Below are 16,763 nucleotides of genomic sequence, written 5' to 3'. Positions count from 1 at the left end.
TACTAAAAATCAATAATAAAATTTTATTAAAAACTTTGGTTTATTATTTGACTTTACGCCCAAATAAAAAATTCCTCATTGAGTGATTTGCTGTGAATTCAGGAACAATTAAACAAAAAGATGCCTACATTAAATTCATTAAATCAGACATTTACCAATTTCTTTTTATTTAAGTTTTTAAATTTGTGTAACACCAAATTTCTGGCAGTACAAAAAATACTGAAAATGTCAAAATTTGAATTAGAAAAATAAAAATTAATAGGTATAAAAAGTGAAAAATGCGTTTTAGACATAAAATTATAATGTGTCTGTCAGTCAAATTATTTTCGAAACAGGTCGGGAAATTATGAAGTACAAAAACAAAATTGGAAATTTTCTTTCAAATCAAAGAATCTATGTGTAAATAATTTCGATCACAAATAACAGAAAATATCAAATTTTTGCAAAAAAAACCATACTAATAGCTAAACTAAAACTTAAATATGTAATAATTAAGATAATTGTGTTTAACAGATCTGATGATAATTCCTTTTCTTAATATAGACTTTTTAAAAAATATTAAACCAGAAAAATTAGTTTAATTTCTAGTGAAGTACATACATATGTGAATATTATTGACTTGTCAGTCGCCTTTAAAATTCAGTTAACAATTTCCTATTACAATCAAATATCTAAAAATTAAATTATTGCAATCCTATATTTATTATATTGTATTTGAGAATTGTTTTGTTTCTTCTATATTAAGTTTAATTAATTAAATTAACACGTGTAAATTTAATTAGCATTAAAGCATATAAATAATTTTTTTTCCAAGGAAAATTTTGTGTATATTTGAGTTGAAAATTCGATCTAAATAAACATAAAATAAATAAACACTTAAGAAAAAGTTAAAATTTTCAAAATATCCAAATAATTAAAAATAAACAAAAAACAAAGCAATAAAATTATAATAAAAATAAAATATACATATGTAGGTACATTAAAATTGAAATTTTTCATTTGGTAAAAGACCACATGATATTGCTCATCATAAATCAGAAATTAAGACAATAAAACAAAATAAAAATGAATCACAACGAAATATAATTTAAATTATCAAAAAAAAATTTACTTGAAAATTACAAAGTGTAGCACTTAATTTACAAAAATCTAATTCTCCATTTTTATCTTTAATAAATGCAGAATTTTATTAATTTAGGATTTTGGAAAAGGAATTCGTAACTCAAATGTAACATTAAAATGTTGAATTTAAACAAAGATTAAAAAAAGTTCTACTAATTTTGTTTTTGAGTATATTTCAAAGATAACTATCCATGTTTAATAGATACAAAAATAAAGCCTTTTTATGCTGCAACATAAAATGTTTCCAGGACTATGTTAAAACCTTCACTATGTTTTCCAGTACTTCAATTCTTATAAAAAAAAATTGAGGGAAAATTATCAAATAATTTAAATTATTAACCAATTCTCAAATGTTTTAAATAATTCAAAAATACCCACAGCCAATATTATTATTTTTTTCCAAATATTATTAATAGTGATTTTAAGCCATTTTTCAATACTTCTTAAATTTCCCAAAATTAAACTGTTATACCCTGTTAAGTAAAATTATTTATATAGATAGTCAAATGATGTGGTTTAAATTCTCCCTAAATCCTTCCTCCCACATTTCTACGAAATCTTCCATAATAATTGATACCAATTTAATATTTATTTTTGTAACAGCTGCGTACTACATACTTTATTAATTCTTATAATATTCATTCAATTCATTTAAATAATTACAATTTTTCGATTTACCACCTGTTTATTTTCATAAAATTATTTTAATAATAAAACTTAAAAAAAAAAATTTTAAGTAACAATAAAAATCAAAATAATTTTTAAAAATAAAATCATAAAATATTTTTTTTTTGCTTTTTAGCTACTTAAATTTAATTTAAACTAAAAACTAAAAAAGAAAACAATTAATTAATACTTTTAAACAACAAAAAAGCTTTGTAAAAATTTATTATAAACTTTAAATATTATTTCTAATAATATTTTCCGTTATTCAAACCGTTATAATAAAATCTATTTATGTACACAGAGAAAAAACACAATTGAAATTCTATAATATTTGAAATAAAATTTTATGACTGAATCACTAAAGGCACACGCCGATCATTACGCGATGATGTTAAGTACTAAACTGAAATAAAAGTTTGATTAAATTCTATATGGTAAAAAAACAAAAAAAAAAAACAAAAAAAAAAGAAACAAAAACAGGAAAAGCAGAAAAACTAAAATATGAAAATGTGAGACAGAGGCAGTTAAAAAAATCGTGTAATATAGTTTCTTTTTTTTTCCTTTTTTTTTTTATTCTTTTTCTACACTATAGTTTTCTCTACTCATTTTTTTCTTTTATATGTCATAATATATTGATTTCCATAAGGTTGCCATCATATACTTTTCAGCTATAGTTGGGAAAACACATTTTAATACAATCTTAAAATATAACAAAAATCATAATTGAAAGAGTTCCAAAAACTAGAATATTCGAACAAATAGTCCAACAATATAGTCAAATTTCGGAATGTTATGGTGGAATTTATGGCGTTCGAATAGTTTCATCTAACAAACACAAATATTTTGATGAATTTTTTAAAATAAAGTTTATTTTATTAAAAATATTATTTAAAAATTTTGGAAAATGAAATTCTAAATAATATTTAAAAAAAATATTTATTTATATTCTCACATAATTAAATTTTAGCTCTTATGGTTAGAGCTACTAAGCTTTTAAGGCTCTGCATTTAATTTGTATTTAAAACTTTGGAAGCTTGAAAGTTGTAACCCTAAATTTTATTTTGTTTTAATTGAACTACAAAATGTCCTTGGAACATAACATGTTCGTACATTAGAGAGATCGAAAACAATATGCAATAAACATACTTATAAGAATAGAACAGTTTTCAATTCCACTTCAAGTTTCCACTTTTTGTTGAGAAAAAAAATTCCCATGTATTTTTAGTTCATTTAAAATTTATAAAATGATGTTATCATCTTCGTTACAAGTAACTATTTGTAAATTCACAATAATAAAATAATGAAAGCCGAATGTTTTAATACCAATATTAATAAACGTTTAGTTAATTGTAACAATATCAAAACTGAAGTCGATAAGGTAAATAGCAATTGAATAAAAATGAAATTGTATTATACGTTTTTTTTAAATTCGAAAAACTTATTACATAATATTTGGATCCGTTTTTCTTTTTTTTAAGTACTGGTAACTCTAATAATATTGTCCTTTTATATTTTTCTTTTTTCTCTTTTATATCATAAAGAAATACTGAAAAGTAGAATAACAATGTATTTTCATCGTTCATAATAAACCGCACATACACTTTTTATTTTGTATGTATATATGTATATCTGAATTTTAAGTTCTGTGTGTGTATGTATACGTTTATAATATTAATTATTCATGTATAAATAACAAACTATTAAACGGCAATTTAACAATCATATGTCTGATATTATATACCAAAAACATAATCGCTTAAAAATTATATAAAAATTGCAAGTATATATGTATGTACATATAATTATAGATACGCAAATATTTTGTACATATTGCTCATAAAAAAAACTTTTCCGAATTGAATTTAGTTAAAAGGAAACGATTAGGATCAACAACCTCATCATTTGAACTAAATGTTTAATTTTCTTTTTTTTTCATTTCATTTTCTTTTCTCCTCCTCTTCATGTGTTTAGTTTTTTTTTTGTTAAGGTTTTCAGGCTAAATGCAACTTGCCAAAACTTTTTAATATAATGGTTTTAAAATGAACTTTGAAATATACAAAGAAGAAAAGGTAATAATTATACTCTGAGGATAATCAAACATTTTATTTGTTCTTCTTTTCAATATTTTTTTTATTTTAGCATCCTGGAATTGGAAACAAATAGAGAGATAATAAGTTTAGATCACAGTACTGTCAAAAATTTGAATATTAAATTTTTATATTCGGATTTCAGTGCTATATAATAATATACTACAAATACATATATTGAGCTATATAAATATAACTAATAATGTAACTAACTAATACGTGTTCAGAAAAAATTAATAATTTGTAATAATTTTTCCAACTAAGTTAAAAGTGAGTAATCCGAGAACTAATCTCTTACAATTATTTGCACAAATTTTTCGTGTACATTTGCACAAACGTGTACATTTCTTCACACGTTTTCCCTACTTTGAACCGTAGGCGTAAGCGTAAACGATATAAACGGCAACAAATAAAGGTACGAGTAAGTCAATCATAATTCGCATTTTTGCTATAACTTTAAACGAGTTTAACCAAATTTTTTTGTGCGGTCTTTCCCACTAATTTTTGTTAATTTTTGCTTTATTAAAATTTCATCTTATTTTTAACTTGGTTTTTATTCAAAATAGCAACAATTACGTTATAGCAAATATTTTGTTATGCAGGTTTAAACTACACTTTTTAATTTATTATCGAAATCTTAAATTTTTAGTTATTTTCCTTTTGTCTGAGAGTGTGTGTACACATGGACTAGTTTTACTCATTGTTTGCAATGTAAACGTTTTCCATTTTTTTTTTGTATTTTGTGTATTCTTTCACATTCCTGTTCCGTATTTGTGCATTGGTCTCGTTCTTTGTGATGTTGTTTTCAATGCACAAAGAGCGTGTATAAGACAGTGGTGTTTACTTTGTTTTGTACTTTCATCCCATTTTAAAATAGTAGTTACCTACATATGTATTTATTTTTTTTTTATTTTTTTATTCTTATTTTCTTGCTTAATGTTTTATTTATATATCCCACCTATTTTTTGTGTGGTTTTGAAAATTATTTTTGGAAAAGGAAAAACATTTTTATTACAGACGACGGTTCAATTGAATTTCTAAAAATGACAATAAAAGTTAAATTCTATAATGCAAAAAAGGAAAGAATAAATTGTTTTTTATTACTTTTATTATTTTATTAGTTAAATAAAACATTATTGATTTCTTTTTTAAATGAAAGTTGCGTGTCAATTGCCATATTGAATTGTCAAGGTTAAGGTGACATTAAAAATATTTTTATTTTTATACAGTTATTTTAATTTAATCCATTTAGTTATCAAGATAACTGTTAAATGACGTATGGATTGGAATTATATTGACGCGTGTAATATCAAGGTGTTAATAATCTAATAAAAGAATGTGCGAACCTTAGAAGAAAAATGAATTTTTAAGAATTATTGTAAAATTTAACTCTAACTAAAGTCATTATATAAAATATTTGCAAACTTTATGAATTATTAATGAGAAATTTATCATTTTCCCTCAAATCTAAAAAATCTTGTATATCTTGTTAACATACTTTCATTATTTTTCGTTTAAAGTTGTAAATCAAAGATGCCTTCTAACATACATACATACAATTAACATACTTACATACATAACAAAGCAAGAAAAGTGAAAAGAAACTTTAATTGTTATAATGTTTTACTTTTTAAACAAATCTGAAATAAATTAAATTCTTTGCCATAAAGTGCAACTTTGATTTATGAAAGCCAACATTAATTTATATAATCTTTGTTGTTGTTGGTAAAATCAACATTATACCTTTTCTTATTACGTTTTTGTGAAAGTTTACAAAAATAAAATTTTCAAAAAAAATAAAATAGTTCTTTGAATTTTTGTAACATAAAGTTGTGCTATTTTTTAGCAGTGAATCATAGATTTATGGATTTTTCTTATAGTTGCACAATTAAATGAGATGAAATCTTGAAGTATAAATCGCCCCAAGCTTAAGTTATTTACATATATGCAAGTTATATTTTATATTAAACTTCAAATAGTCTTCATAAACATTTTCTATAATTTCAGAACTCATTCTGGAGTCGATCATAGGTTCTGCTAAATACTAAAAATCATTTTAATCATAAAAATCGCGTCAACTCTGAATTGTTTAAGCATGCAATAAATTTTTAAGGTTTATATATGTACGTGCACATAAAGTTTATAAAAGATTTATGCACAAAATCTATTATTTCAAATTTGGAAATCTGAATCCATACAGTTTAATTTTTAATTTTTTTACATCTTTGCTTTTCAACCAAAAAAAAAAAAAAATTCAATTAAAAAAAAATTGGCACATAAATTTTTTAAATCAATTTTTCTTCATTAATTTTCCATGTCCTTCATATTCAAATACAATAATTGAATAGTGCATACAGTTATTGTTTTATAAAAATGAAATTTACATACACACATTAATATTTTTTGTTTTTTTTTTTAGAGGGAAAAACTAGGTTAACTAGGTAGAATATTATTATATGTATATTATTATATATATATAAATGTAAATGGAGAAGAAATTGAAATGGCCGAATATTATTTGGTTATATTCAAATTATCAGTACTTTATATACCTACAAAATATGAATTGCAAAGAACCTCTTGCTGGTTGAATGGAGAAGAATGGTTTGTTGGATTGAAGTGACTGATACGACAGGTCAGCCACACCCAACAAATTTGCCATCCTGTTACCACCACCACCAGACCATCATGTTATCATCGAACGTTCAATCACAGGTCGCCTACCTTAGTCGCGCGATCCCTTGTTTTAATTCATTTTAATCAACGACAACAGTCCTCGTTCATGTAAGGCCAAGTAAATAAATCACTACATTAACTTATTATATATTACTGTTGTATATTAAAGAAAAACTTAAAAATATCAACATACTGTTAAGATAATAATTTTTCATTGTTAAATTGTCTGAATTTTAGACACTACAAAAAATACATATAAAAAGAAAGTTGATAAGTTTTAATTAGTTATTCACAAGCTTGAAGGTATATAGTTAATAGTTTTTAAATTATTTATAAAAATAAAAATTATTTGATATTTTAATGGAGTTTTTTCCAAAAAAAAAAAACATAAATCCTAATAAATAATTCAATTTTTATTAAAATAATAATAAATGTAAACTCTATTTAGCAAGAAAAGATTTTTAAGAATTTAAAAATTAAATTATTTTAAATTAAACTTTTTCATTACGCTTCTAGAAAATAATTTTTAGTTCAATTACATTTCGAGAGAGAAAACAAAATGGAAGAAAACATCACCTTTAAGGTTGTTTGCTATGACGGAAATTACCACCATTTAAGTATAAGAGCATCCCTCTCGACGATAACATAGTCGTCATTTAGGTCAAAGAGTTAAAAAATAAAGCCTTTTCGAAGCTCAAATAACGATCCATTGATGAAGCAATAAAACTAAATTAAATTGGTATAATTAAAAAATCCAATATGAAATCATGAGATGTATTACCTATCTAAACTAATTTCACTTTATAATAAACTAAAAAATTGCAAAAATATGATTTATGCTCAAGTGTCTACACTTAGGCTTTTCTATAAAAAGTGTTTTTTAAACTAGAAACAAATGTTTCAAATGTACATACATTAAAAATTAATTCCTTAGAGTTCAAGGGCAAATGACGAAATGATTTTCTTGCCAAAATGAATGTAATACATATATACATACATGGGTCGTCTTTTTGTATAATCTTTTAGAAAATCATAAAATTTATTGCAGCTGTTGATTATACAATTAAGAATGTAAACAAATAAATAAATTGATTTTTATTAATTTTATTAATTTTAGTATACACACGTATATCTTATAAATGATAATATTTTACATAGGCTACGTGTATTTTACATAGGCTAAACGTGAATTATGGTAGGATTAAATAAAGAAAATAATATTAATAGTGGCAAAATTCTTTCAATCTAGTTATGTAAACATCATGGTGCATTAAGCAAAAGATTTTCCCTAGTCGTCGCAAGAAAAACTGTAAACAACAAAACAATATACATATTACATTTATAGATTTCATATTTTCATAATGATTCAACATAAAATGTAATTACTTTCCATTCAATAACGATTCATAATTTTTTTTACGAATTTCTCGAGAAATGTTGCTTTGAAATACATTCATCGCTCAATCCAATCATGGACCTTAATAATTTATTATTAATTTATAGCTTCGAGACAGTGCTGAAGCTTTACAATAAAGGTAGACTTTAAACCAGTTTACAATTAAAAAAACACGTGTAGAATATTCTAATTTTTTAATGAATACAACATTCATAAAACATATTTTTAATAATTACTTTACTGTGAAAAATGATCTGTTTAGATAATTATTTATTAATTATATTCGTTTTTTGTAATTTATTATTTAATTAGCGTTTAATTATTTTCCAGCTTATGCAATCCCAACTTCTTATCGACTTTTTAATTCAAAATATTTTAAACTCTTCTTTTGTAACATAATAATTTAAATCAATCATATAAGAACTGTATTATTATTCGGTCAACCAAAACAATATAAAACACTAGTTATCAAAAAAAAACAATCACTTCCCATTAAATCACTATCTAAATTAAAAAATCTGTAAGTCATTCACTTAAACCATTACTCTTTATATAATATTTATACGTTTATTACTAAGTAAATAAATTAAATTATGTAAAAAATTTTAAAATTCATTTAAAATTGAATCTAAGTAGAAAATGCACACTGACCTATATCATTAATATAATAGCATAAAACTATTAATTATTTTAAACTAGATTCCACAAGATAATCAATAAACAAAATATAAAAAAAACATAAATAGAATATTTGATTTAACTTTAAGGACTCAATAATAAAAAAAAAAAGATAAAGGAGCATTTAAAAAACAAAACACTATGTGTGTACTGAATAATAAATTACAGTCATATAAAAAAAAAACAATGAAAAAATAACACATATTTTAATAGGCCACATCCAAGGATAACAACATGAATATGTATATACGTGCACATAAACAAATTTCGTAAGTTGACTTAACAAAAGAACAAAAATACAAATCTGTGATGCAGATAATTTTCAAGGATATCCACAAACAAAGTGCATTGAATTTAACAAGAATATACTGAACTAATTGTTATTCTTGAGGTGTATTCAAAAATTCATATTTCGTTTTCAACTTAGTCCTTTATTTTGAATTATTTATTTAACACGCTGCTTTCAAATTATTTAAATTGTTATAGGTATAAGTTTATTCACATTTGATTAATTAATTTAATTAATGCTACTTTATTAAGGAAACAGCAATTTTGTATCACAACTCCAATTGGTTCATGCTTTCTTAAATGATTATTTCAAATATTATAAAGAAAAATCTAAAAAAACTTCAATTTTCATTTTCTTACTTTGATTAGTCTTATTCTACAATAGGTCTAAACTATATTCATTGTAATTAAATTTTATTTTATTTCAAATATAAAATCTAATAGCAATTATTTCACCCCATAGTTAACAAAATCAACATATATTTGATTATTTTGTGCTAGATTTTTTAAGCAAAAGAAAAATGTTTTTACAATCGTTATAATGGTTTACCGAGATTCCGTTTTGAAGAAATTGTAAGCAGTTGACAAGAATATTTTTGATGGAACGAAATAGAGTGTATTTTTTTAATCTACATATTTGTAGACGATGAGAAACAAAAGATTTATAAATTGAAACATAATTATTCTACAGAACCAAAGAATTTTTTTGAGCACATACATATATAACGAGATCGAAAATCTTAAAATAATTATAGAAAATAAAATAAATTAAAATGGATACAATCATTCTTCACGTACAAGATTTTAAGAACTTTAATAATATACAAAATAAATTACAACTTTTATAAAACCAAAGTGTTTATTTGTTCTAATTTATGTTACAAATCATAATGAACAACCTAACTAAATAATAAACTCAATTAACAAAAAAAAATTTATTTTAGTGAGAATTGACAAAATTTATTTAGCAATAAGTACTAAAATAATAATAAAATGTTGTAAAAATTAAAATTAAATAAAATACGTTGCACACTCTATGTGGCTTTCTACATTTATTATAGTTACACGAATTGATTACTTTTAACCATTTTGATAATTATTGAAAAACTAAGAAAAATAATTTAAATTTAAAGTAAGCAAATGAAAGGCAAGGTTATCACAATTAAAAACTTTTGTCAGTTAACGTGTTTAAGACACATCATCTGCTTCTGTTTATGGCAACATAATATGTATGTAAATGCATGCAATGTACGTAAAAATCGGCAACTATCAACCCTTAAGCACTGGCATGTAACATTAAACCAAATGGATTTAGTACAGATTTTCAAGAATCCTCAATTTTTTTAATAAAATACAACGGACTTCTCATTACTTAGTTTATTAAAATATATTTCTTAAATTAAAATACTTTCATTTAAATAGACTTTATTACAGCAGGTGGTTAAGAACTTAAACAAAACTAATATACGATTTACACCATTATGACAAAAAACTTATGTATAAGTCAATCAAAAAATTTCACTCTACCATACACACTTACTTACGCGAATATCAACATAACTCTATTTAATATAAATGAGAGCAAAATATTATTGGCTTAATTTCAAAAATGTTTGCAATATCCTAAAAATATACAAATATCACAGTAAATGTCATTGATATAATTACAAGTCGCAATTTATTACTATTGTACCATACATATATGTAAAGAGAATAAATTTAATTGTATACGTTTTGAACTTATTTCATCAAAAAGTTCTACGAAAAATTATATGAACATATCTATGTTTTATTTTTGCATTAAAATTATTACTAAGTATAATTTCTAATTACATCAGAAAAGTAGATCCGCTTATTTCAGACCAATACTTTAAATTCAAAATCGTAATTCTAACAGTAACTCGTAATAATGCAAGCACATGTATATATTTAACACTTATTTGAAAATAACTCGAGAATTTTAATTAATGAATATTCGATTGTCGGTGTAAGATTTGTGTGTCCTTTGCTCTATTTTCACAACACATGTTATCCAGAAAAAGAAATCCAAATTACTTTTAATTTTGAAAAATTCAAAAGCACTTTGAATCGGAATTGAAATAAATTAGGTAGATATAAAAAAGAGCAAGTGTAAAAATTCGTGAATCTCTTGTCAGAATTTTTTGTCAGAAGTTCTGTTTTCGTATTGCATTAACATAATAACAATAATTTTTGGCTGTGATTATTTCATCATCAAGGTTTTTACAAAAATTAAAACAACCCTGAATTTTTTTTTTAATTTTACTAACTTTTCTTATATTGGTATATTACGAACAGTTTTGTTTTACTAAAGAACACAATTTTGGAGTACGTACATATATTAAGGGATTGCTTTTATATGCACATGTTCACTCATATGCAAGTAAACAAATGTTTACTAAATTCGTACTATACTTTGCACTAATTTATTATACTTTTGTTAATAAACTTGAATATAAGGAAGAGATGATAAGATTAAAGAAACCATAGTAATTATTTTAGTGTTAAAAGTACAATACTCGTATACATACATACATCGGATAGCTACATATATAATTGAGATTTGCATTAAAAATTTATGTTATTCAACAAAAATAAGTGCTAAAAAAATATTTCTGTGCTGAAATAACGTACATTTTCAAAGTTGTTTTTTTAAATTTAATTGCAATTCGAATTCATTGCTATTCCAAAATAAAAATTAAATAACAATATTAAATTTAAAAGTTCCTCAGAATTTTTTTATAATTCCCATAAATATAATTTAAGTAGACGGTTAAATTTCTAAAAGTTTAGTATATTTACAATATTGAATTTTTGCGAAACCACAAACAAAGTTTCTGAATTCAAATATATTTTAAATTTCAATTTTAGAATATAAGCTCAAAATTAGGCATAATACTTTTTTTTACAAATAAATCGACTAATTAAAAAGTTTTCATTTTTTTAATAATAAAGTCCTAAGTTATTTCCATATCAAACAACATAAAATTTAATTCAATTGAATAAATTATTGAAGTATTTTAATTAAAAATTTTTATCTGAATTTTTAATATTATTTCCAAATGTACACAAAATACAAATACAATTAATAAATATGTAAAATGATATCATAAGCAAAATAAGGCAGTAAATATAAGCTGAAATAAATTTTATTGTCAGCAAAATAAACTTGTGAGTATTATTCTTCTAAATTGAAATTAAAAATATGTTTTTACTATTAAAATATTAATGAATATCGAAATAGTAATTTTTATAATTAAAAAGGAATTTATGAAAAAGAAATTTGGTAGAGATTAATAATCAAAAATTTTCGAATATTTATTATAAAAAATAAGGGGTTTCCACTCATTGGTGATTAGTGCAAAAACAAAAGAAACACAAATTAATTTTTCTCGAACTAGTGAAAGACCAAGGAAATTTTCAATGTAAAATTGAACAACCATTAATTTTTATTTTGTAGTTCGGAAATGTTAAAATTTAATTTTTTTATTCGCAAATTGATAGGTCGGCCAAGATGGTAGGTCTCTTGCAAATTTTTTACATGATATATTTTTCTCCTATTAATAACTCACATATTTCTCTCAATTTTATGCTGTCACATTGCTAAGTATCTTGAACAGGTTTCATTATAATCCATTCTAATGTATTATAAGGAATTATCTATCTTGAACAAAACTGATATACATACGAGTAACATTATATTTAAATGTCTCTTTTAGAATTTTTTTCTAGAAACAAATATTATACATTAAGTTTTTGTACTTACATTAACTACTGAAAGAATTTTTTTACATACTTATTACAAATTTTTGTTTAAGCAACGCAAAACTTTACTCTGATACATCAATACGTCGATACACAAACTTTTAATCAGTGAAGACTCATACAATTTCATTATGAATTTATGAAATTTAGAATTATAAAAAAAAGTATGGTATTGTTTTAAATTTTCCATTTGGAAAATACATAATCATAGTAGTAAAAATATTTTAACATTATACTTATTATCAATATTATCACTATTAAGTTTGAGTTTCGCACGCTTTAAATGGGTTTTAAATTTTCTTTTAACTCCTATCCACGAATAGTTTTTTGTACCTTTAATATATAATTTGAAAACAAGACTATGATAAGTCAATCAAACTTTAAAATAATCTTATGCACATTTTTTTACAGTTGCAATTGAATTTATGTTGTACAACTAAAATTGAATCACACAACTCCATTTGCAAATTTATCTGTTTATGATAAAAAATGTTAAGGAATTAGTAACTCTTCTTAAAGTACATATTCACATGATTCGCTGAAATTCTTCCAATGCTACTATTGGGCATATAAAGAATTCTAATAATATATAGTTTATTGTTTTTTTTTTCAGATTTTACTAAAATCTAACTAAAGTTAAACTAACTAAGAACTTAATTAACAAAACAATTTCGAAAATGCTTACTAAAATTTTAAATAAGTATTTAAAAGCATATTATGTTAAGGACTACGTATGAAGGACTACCTACATACATGTATTTATTGCCATCACTCCATAAAAGTTAAGAAATGCATGTACGTATGTAGTACCTACTTTAAAACTAGAACAAAAGTTTTCAATTAAAGAAACTTCAACCTAAAAATTTTTTTATTTTAGCATAAGTGTAATTATCGCAGAAATCCATAAAATTAAGAAAGAACATAAAATTCAACAAAAATTAAAGGATTATGTTTCATTTAAAACTTTATCTTTATTCTAAATTTTTATAATAATTTTTAATTTTAAAAAACAATAAAACTATAATTATTAAAAAAATTATTCCTATTAAATATCAAAAGAATGATAAAATACTTTTAATCAAATAAATAATGTCATACTGCACTTGAAGAAAAGTCAATTGCTACTGCTCAAAAATTTTTCAAAAATGTATAATTTTAAAATAAATTGCGTGAAAATAAAAATAAATTTGCTAATCCCTGCTGTATATGCAAATGTATGTAAGAACTTAAAGTCCATGAAATTTGCTCCAAAATAAAATTACTTTAATTTGTTTCAAAATCATTTTTGAGTTATTTTTAAATTTTATGTCCATTCATACACTTTATATTACTGAAAATATACACATATTTACACTATTTTTGGTAACAATAAACAATTTTTATTGTCCTTTCATGTTCGTTTTCTTTCATGTGATATAACTACACAATTTGAATAAGCCAATACTTAAATATTTATTCATAATATTTGAAAATTTCTAATTGTATCTTAATATTTATACAATGAAGTTTAAAAAAAATGTAAATTTATTTATTTATATATTAATATATTAATATAAATTAACTTACTTCACTTGGACTCATTGAAGACGAAGACATGACACTACTTTATAAAAAAAATAACAAAATAAATCTTCTTTGACACTGACATTCTTCAAATGTCATTTATTGTCAGATGCAAAAATTATATGTAAATGTACATACGTCAAATTTCAGAACAGCCAACTTAGTATAATTTTTTGAGTAGAACCCAGTGGAGCCTAATAGTGATTTCGCAATCCCTTATTACTTTTTATAGATATTGACCGACAGTACAAAAAAATATTTTAAATTTAAAATTTGAATAGGAAAATATGTACGAGAAAATCTAAGGTTAAAGCTAATCTGATGACTCTTCACATATCAAATAAAAATCAGCTTATGGATTTTCTAAGCTTTCACAAAATATTAATTGGCGCGATCTTACAGTCAAACTTACAGTAATCTGATAGGATCAGATTAATTTTAAATAGTGTTTACGTATACGACTTTTCTTAGACTCAGAATTTCAAATAAATAATACTTTACATACAATTTTCTCTGTTTGTTGTGTTCCTTGCGGCGTTAATTTTTATAATGCGAATGTATACAAAAAACAAAACACAAATCGATTCTCAAAAAGAATGTTTGTATACATTTTTGTAAATTTTTAATTTTCTGTTGAAAATGTGAATCAAAAAATGTCTTCCACAAAATTAGTTTGTCAAGAAAGGAAAATGAAACGTATCTAGAAAAGTTGCTGTGTAAACGGTGTTAATATTTTGTCTAATCGATTGCTTACACAGGCAAGAATTTTTGTAATATTAATTGTCATTTAGTTTTTCAAAATGTCAATTTACTTCCAATAATGACATTGCCAAGTTCATTTTTTTGAATATCTTTGAAAGAACAACTTTGTTTATTTTTTCAGTGAAAAATTTGAAAATTTGTTTTGTTGTTCCATATATCAATTCAGCGTTAGCAAAATTTTCTTGCCAGTTTAGCAGACAATAAACTGGCTAGTTTATTGCAATTTCAAGAAAATTTGTTTTTTTAATATGCTTTACATGGATTTTATTTTTGTAATTTTGGTTGAGAATGGATAAAACATTACCTGAAGGGATTTTGATGTTCATTTTTCTTAAAAAAGTCTAAAACTAGAACTACTCCCGTTCCTCGAGTTTTAAAAATACATATGAAGACACATTTACTCTTGACAGTTACGAAACAGTTATTTTTTACATTTATGAACCATTTTATTTTTGATAGTTATAAAATCATATACTAAATTATATGAGAAATAAGCTAAATACTCGAAATTCAAATTACTAATTCAACATCTAATGGATTATCTTAAATACTAATTCAACATCTTAATGGATTTATCTTAAATACTAATTCAACATTTGATGGATTATCTTGCCTCATTTTGTGAATAAAAAATTTAAAATCCCCTCTATTATGAACATCGGTATCGGCCGATATATTATCGGCAGTTCTAATCGGTTTTAGGTTTCTTCTGTATTGAAACCGATACCGATAAAAATATTTCAACCGATTAAAAGAAGCTTTTTCATATAAATTTTTGTTTTTGTAAATTGGAGAAAAAGTTTTTTTTTTCTAATGACAATTGTTTTCTTTCAAAAGTTATTTTCAAAAAATTTTTAAAACTATTTTGAATTTGGTTTTGATGTGCTAAAAAGTTGTAAGCAAATTATTTTCTGTTAAATTTGTAAAATAAAAATATACATATTCAAAGACGACATATAAGAGATTCAACTAATCCATTGGATTTAGACAACAAAATGTATGTTTATGTACCTATTTTATTTTATTATTTATATAATATGTACACATTTTTTAGGTTTATCCAGAATTTCAGATTATCATTCCTTGCCAGGTCTAAGTCCTCTTCCATTTTTTCTACTAACCGTGCAATTTGTTTTTTGTTGCTTACGATTTTACAGCTAAATAAAATATATGAATAACATTTTGAAAGAAAATAATTTAGAAAAAATGCTTACATTTTAAAAAAGCAATTAATTACACCAGTTTCCTTGATAAAATGAAGATTTTACAAAAAAAAAATCCGTCGTCTAAAAATTTGTACCCGCTTTTAAATCGGTGAAAACCCGACAATTTATCGTTTTCATAATACCAGCTAATACGTTTCCTATACAGGGAAAAAAAGCTTTCCCGACTCCGATAAAATTTACCGATAAACAATGTTGGTAATACAAACGCAAAATTTTGCCGATAAATTATCGTTTATCGGCCGATACCGATATACATAGTAGAGGGGAATGTAAATGTCGACCTGTACATAAGGATGGAAAAAATAAGTAACATTCAAAAATAGTTAAATATAAAAAAATTATTAATATAAAAAAAAAGTTTCATTATTTTCATTACTTACTCTTGTCAGGAATTTCGTTTCTCGATTTTGGAATTTTAAACTTCGTTTTAAAACATTTAAATAATTTCAGTATTCAATAGCAGTTTTTTTACATTTTTAAAAAATTCAATTTATAATTTTCGCTTAACGTACACAA

The 16,763-nt window shown here is 23.3% G+C and overlaps 1 protein-coding gene across 4 annotated transcripts in view; it reads right to left on the bottom strand.

Annotated features, from left to right (window-relative positions):
- Window positions 1–14,324, bottom strand: part of LOC129605724 (ubiquitin-conjugating enzyme E2 W) — a 59,239-nt gene extending 44,915 nt beyond the window's left edge. Inside the window, exon 1 of one of the 4 annotated variants that reach the window (XM_055515632.1) lies at window positions 14,263–14,324. In XM_055515632.1, the coding sequence (XP_055371607.1) occupies window positions 14,263–14,292 (30 nt within the window). In that variant the 5' untranslated portion in view covers window positions 14,293–14,324. Of the gene's footprint in view, window positions 1–1,978; window positions 2,186–14,262 lie in introns of those variants that run through there. The other 3 variants (XM_055515630.1, XM_055515629.1, XM_055515631.1) reach the window with 3 other exon arrangements.
- Window positions 14,325–16,763: the final 2,439 nt, after the last annotated feature.

The sequence above is a fragment of the Condylostylus longicornis genome, unplaced genomic scaffold (assembly GCF_029603195.1).
Source record: "Condylostylus longicornis isolate FDR11 unplaced genomic scaffold, ASM2960319v2 ptg000014l, whole genome shotgun sequence".
Lineage (NCBI taxonomy): Eukaryota > Metazoa > Arthropoda > Insecta > Diptera > Dolichopodidae > Condylostylus > Condylostylus longicornis.
Note: the sequence above shows the minus strand (reverse complement) of the source record. Positions and strands in the feature narration are given on the sequence as shown.